The 5516-nt window shown below is 44.3% G+C and overlaps 1 protein-coding gene across 1 annotated transcript; it reads left to right on the top strand.

Annotated features, from left to right (window-relative positions):
* The first annotated feature begins 3037 nt into the window (after positions 1 to 3037).
* Positions 3038 to 5516, top strand: AURKAIP1 (aurora kinase A interacting protein 1). Its single transcript, XM_032231937.1, has 4 exons — positions 3038 to 3117; positions 3360 to 3422; positions 4082 to 4554; positions 5301 to 5516. The coding sequence occupies exons 2-4, from the start codon at positions 3371 to 3373 to the stop codon at positions 5406 to 5408; spliced, it is 633 nt and encodes a 210-aa protein (XP_032087828.1). The 5' UTR covers positions 3038 to 3117; positions 3360 to 3370; the 3' UTR covers positions 5409 to 5516.

Genomic DNA, 5516 nt, shown 5'->3' on the forward strand with positions numbered 1-5516 from the left:
CGGTTGGACTTTGACTCTTCAACCTCTGTTGAATGGCTCTTTTAGTTTGTGATACGTTTTCTTTCTTTCTCCTGCCAGATTTTTTCTGGTTTCGCCAATTGCATTGTTTTGTCTTTTTTACACAGAGCAGAAGGTTGGATGTTTGGTGTCAAATTGGATCTAGGTGACATCGTTTTGGCTTCTGAAAAGTTCTTTCTTCTTAATAACAGTGTACTTTGCCTTGATGTTTCATTATCCAAAAAAATATTTCCACACTCCGGAGTGGTTTTCCACATAAAGAACATAACAACAGTTCATAATACGTAGTTGGCCTTGGCTGAGGCCCAAAATGAAACAAATGGTTTGGTTTTACCGTATATACTCGAGTATAGGCCGACCCGAATATAAGCTGAGGCACCTAATTTTACCACAAAAAACTGGAAAAGTTATTGACTCGAGTATAAGCCTAGGGTGGGAAACGCAGCAGCTACCGGTAAATTTCAAAAATAAAAATAGATACCAATAATGTTTTTGAATATTTATTTCAAAGAAAAACAGTAAACTAGCGGTGTATTCAATGAAATACTTCACTCACCTCATGATGCTGATGTCCCGCTGTGATGATGATGTCCCGTGCAGCCGCGGGAGCGATGTCCCGCCTCCTATGACACACGGCACAGTGATTCCTATCATTGGATCACTGTACCAGAGGAGGTGGGACATCGCTATGTGGCTGCTTGCCATAACAAGGAGGAGGTGGGACATCGTTGCAGAGCGGCAGGAGGGGGAGGAAGGGGAATCGTAAGACAGCCCTGCATTACATTAGAACGTGAGGAGGGGGGATGGTGCGGTGCGCGCTGCGCGGCAAACTGACACAGAGGGAGGGGAAACTCACAGGGGCACTGGGCCATTCACGAGTGTCACCCAGCGGCATGGCCCCGCCCCTTTTTCTCCTCCATTTCGGGCAAATTTTTCACTGACTCGAGTATAAGCCGAGGCGGCTTTTTTCAGCCCAAAAAGTGGGCTGAAAAACTAGGCTTATACTCGAGTATATACAGTACTTTTTTTTTTTTTTTTCCTCTCCTGTTGACGACAAGAGCTGTGTGGATGGAGCCGAGGCCAGTAAGAAGAGCCAGAGTTTTAGGGGAGAAAAAAGATAGAAGAATGAGAGTTTAGTGTGGTGTACGAACTTGGCCTATCAGCTTCCAGATATTTTGGTGGAAGATTCACCCTATAAATAATTGCCCAATGGGATAACAGCCTTTTTGAAAATATATAGTCCACTTCCAAGCATGAGGCCAAACATTTCCAGCAGCGCACTTTTGAAGATGTTCTGAATCTCAAGATTCTTGGCTTGCAGCAGACAATATGAAAATAATTTATTCTACTACTATTAAAGACTTAGTTATTTTTCTAGCTTATTTTTAATCTCTGAATAAACTTCATTTGGTCTTAAAGAAGCATTTCATTGTGAATTCTGCTAAATGATCCTTAAATGCCTATTTTCCCTAGTTATCCCTAGGGCAGTGGTTCCCAAATTTGGCAACTTTAAGACTTGTGGACTTCAACTCCCAGAATTCTCCAGCCAGCAAACAACTAATTTCTAACTCATGAGTAGTCTTATTGCCAGGGAAGGCACTAATATTGGACGACTTGGGAACTCTAAAGCTGTCCGGTTGTCTATTGAGTAGCAATTACTCCCCCACCCCAAATTCTGTTAGTTTCAAGAAGGATTTGCCACACAGTTGTGAAATTCAACTGATTTCCTCCTGTTTTCTCTCCAGTGATTTATAACCTGCAATTTAAAGCCTGTGTCCATTACAAGCTCCCCAATGGGGAAATAGCACACAGGAAGTGTTGGATGGACTTAATAGCTGATCCCATCCACTCCCCAGTACATTCTGCGTCCCCCCCCCCATCTTTTAATCAGAACCTGCATCTTTACTGCATTTAAATATATTTTAATACTTTATTGTTCGAATGCAAAAACCACCCAGGGCCGTAGGCGGTAAATTAAATAAAACAGGAGTATCACAATTCAACTGTTGGAATAGCACCCAGAAAAAAAAGGGGGGGGGATGTTACAGCTTTTAGTCCACTTTCGGCGTTGGAAGCTCATCAGGTGGCCTTGGGCCAGTTTCCCCCCTCCCACCCCAGGCTACCTCACAAGATGGTTGTGGGGTCAAAATATAGGCAGGGATAGGTCAGTCAGAATAGAGCTGGAAGGGACCTTAGAGGTCTTCTAGTCCAACCTGCTCAAGCCAGAGACCTTAAGTGGTGGTAGTTGTGAGGTTGTATCCGACCCATCGCAACCCCATGGACAACCTTCCTCCAGGCCTTCCTGTCCTCTACCATCTGGAGTGCATTTAAGCTCACCGACTGCTTTGGTGAATCTATCCAGCCACCTTCTTCTCTGCCGTCCCCTTCTTTTGCCCTCATTGTTTCCCAGCATTAAGCTCTTCTCCAGGGAGTCCTTCCTTCTCATCAGGTAACCAAAGTATTTGAGTTTCCTCTTCAGGATCTGGCCTTTTAAAGATTTCCTCTAGGACTGACCGGTTGGATCACCTTGCAGTCCAAGAGACTCTGAGGCATCTTCTCCAGCACCCGAGTTCAAAGGCCTCCATTCTTTGGCGCTCAGCCTTCCTTATGGTCCAACTTTCACAGCCATCCATTGCAACTGGGAAAACCATCGCCTTGACTAGATGCACTTTTGTTGGCAGGGTGATGCCTCTGCTTTAGACCTTAAATACTAGAAGTGAAAGCTTATTTCTTAATAGAACTAAGTTAATAAAACTAATAGAAGCTTAAGGTAGAAGTACTACCTTAATCTTGGGGTGGGGGCAGATATAAATAATATAATACGGGAATATTAGGAAATGATCATTATTACAACACTGGAGAAGATCCTTACTGTGAAAACCTCGCTTAGTAACACAACTGGGATTTCCCGTCTCGTCATCATCAACCTGCGCCATTCCATCGCTAGAGGGAAGCAGGGACAATAAGGAGAAAAGGCATACAGGGGAGGAACCTTTCCCTGAAGCCCGCGTTTCCGGGAGGGACTCTTAAGACAGCCGGCCCGAAGCGCGCCTGACCGGAAGTGCACTCTCGTAACGTTTCCCCGCCTTCAAATTGAGGGTAAGCTCCCCGTTAAGGAGGTATACACGGTTGTGTGTGTGTATTTACATCGTTGTGTGATTGTGGGTATCGTAGGAGAGAGCGCGCAGTGCTTCTTCCAAAACGGGGCCCGGCCTTTCCGAAGCCTCGAAGGCCTTTTTTCTTACGCCGCCTTCGGCCTGGGATAGGGCCTTTACTCGAGGGGCCTGTCCGGCTTTGGGCCTCCTCGCTTCTCTGAGACCCTGCTTTCTCTTTTTCACTAGCCGGCCTCGACATGCTGGTCTCCCGGCTGACGGCTCCCCTCGTGAGGGCATCGCGCTGTGCAGGTAATTTACTTACTTACTTACTTACTTACTTACTTACTTACTTACTTACTTAAATATTTATTTATGTCAACAAGTACAAGGAAACATCAGTATAGACCAGAGCTCTTCAAACTTGGCAACTTTTAAGACTTGTGGACTTCAACTCTCAGAATTCTCCCGCAAGCTCTGCTGGCTGGAGAATTCTGGGAGTTGAAGGCCGCAAGTCTTAAAGTTGCCAAGTTTGGGGACCCCTGGTCTAAGACATAGACATGGACACATGAAAATATGGCACCAATTTATGGTTTGATTGTTTTAATGCAAGGCAGAGTGGTGTGGTGGCCTAGAGGTGGGGCTCTCGCCTTACAATCTGTGAGTTCGATCCTGGATAGAGGCAGACATTTTCTCTCTCTGGGCACGATTAGAATATATCTGCTGAACAAAACTCCGCATTGGCGACAGAATCTGTCCATTGAAACACTCTGCTAGCTCCATTCAGTTGCCCAGATTCCACCCTGCAAGGGAGTATGGGGTTATTAAATGGTGATGATTATTGTTTTAATGCAAATCAGACAGAGTCTCCTCTTGACACCTGAGCAGCAAACAAATAAAATGAACAGGAGTTTATTCTCACAAAGTCTTACATTCTCACAAGATGAATTTCATTCCCACTTTGTCCACAGGGTGCTTTCTTTTGAGGCCATCTGTTGTCCTCCCACCTCCTAGAGCAACTGTTCTGGCAAGTTACAGCACACTCCCGTCAAGCAAAAATGGAACCCGTCCCCACCAGTGGTTTACCTTTGACCCTGAACTGGAAGAAATGCTAGTCCCTCGCAAGATGTCCATCTCGCCTCTTGAAAGCTGGCTGACGGTTCAGTATTTCCTCCCTAAAAATGGAGGCTTCATAAACGTTCATGAGAGGAACGCTCCCCGACCGCTCCAACAGTATGATCTCCCTGCTCCTTCCAGGGGCACTGAGGCAGAGGGAGAAGAGGAGGCAGAACAAAGAGGGGAGATGAACCCACCCAGAATGGAATGCAGAAACATTCTGAAGATCCGGAGGAGGAAGATGAATAGGCACAAGTACAAGAAGCTGATGAAACGTACGAAATTTGAGCGGAGAAAAGTCTTGGAAAGGCGGATGTGGCGGAAACAGGTGAGTTGGGCAGGTAATGCCCATCGACCTCTAGGTGAAGAGCGTTTGTGTTTGCACAGCATGGCTGAGTCTGTCCTCTCTCTGTCAAGTTTTTTTATTTATATAGAAGTATTTTGAATATGCTTGTCCCGGCATTCCCTTTTACAAAAGAAAAAGTAACATATATATTGATAATAATAATGATAATACAACAAAATAATTCTAACCATATTTATAATTATATTACCATATTTTCAGAGTATGAGACGCACCTTTTTCCCTCCTAAAAGAGGATGAAAATTTGGGTGTGTATTATACACCAAATATAACCCGTCCCACCCACCAGCCCCCACCCTTTGGCCTCTGCCTCCTAACAATTTACCTTCTTGCAGCAAACGTAAAAAATGGGGCATGTGGTGGCGGCAATAAACTATGGCAATCCCTGCAGCCTGAAACAGCTCATCATTGGGAGGCCCCTGCTTAAACTTATTATTATTTATTTTAACATAATCTTAATTCTGCCACTTTTCTGATTGCTAAAATGCTGATCCTAAGGTAGTGTCTTAATTTGCTCAGAAATAAGTTGAGTATCAGACCTGGAAGCCATCTTTTACATCCCTTTTAAGTCCCTGCCCAGCACCCACATGTCCATCACAAGAGATCCCTGCAGAATACTTTATTTGGCCAAGTGTAATTAGACACACAAGGAATTTGTCTCCGGTGAAGAAATTCTCAGTATTCATTTTCTGTTTTTCTTTTCTTTATAGAAAAATTTTGAATATGAACTGAAAAGGATGTGGAAAAAAGCCGGCTTGAAAAATCCCCCAGAAGGATGGGTAACTCCGAAGATTTATCTCAAAAATGTGAAATCTTGATATTGATTGTGTAGAAATGTCTTTAATTAAAAACATTATTTAAAGGGCAAAGGTAATTTTCTTGCTTTCCTCCCCCCCCCTCCAGCCGAAGTGACAATTGTACCGCAT

Source organism: Thamnophis elegans, chromosome 15 (assembly GCF_009769535.1).
Source record: "Thamnophis elegans isolate rThaEle1 chromosome 15, rThaEle1.pri, whole genome shotgun sequence".
Lineage (NCBI taxonomy): Eukaryota > Metazoa > Chordata > Lepidosauria > Squamata > Colubridae > Thamnophis > Thamnophis elegans.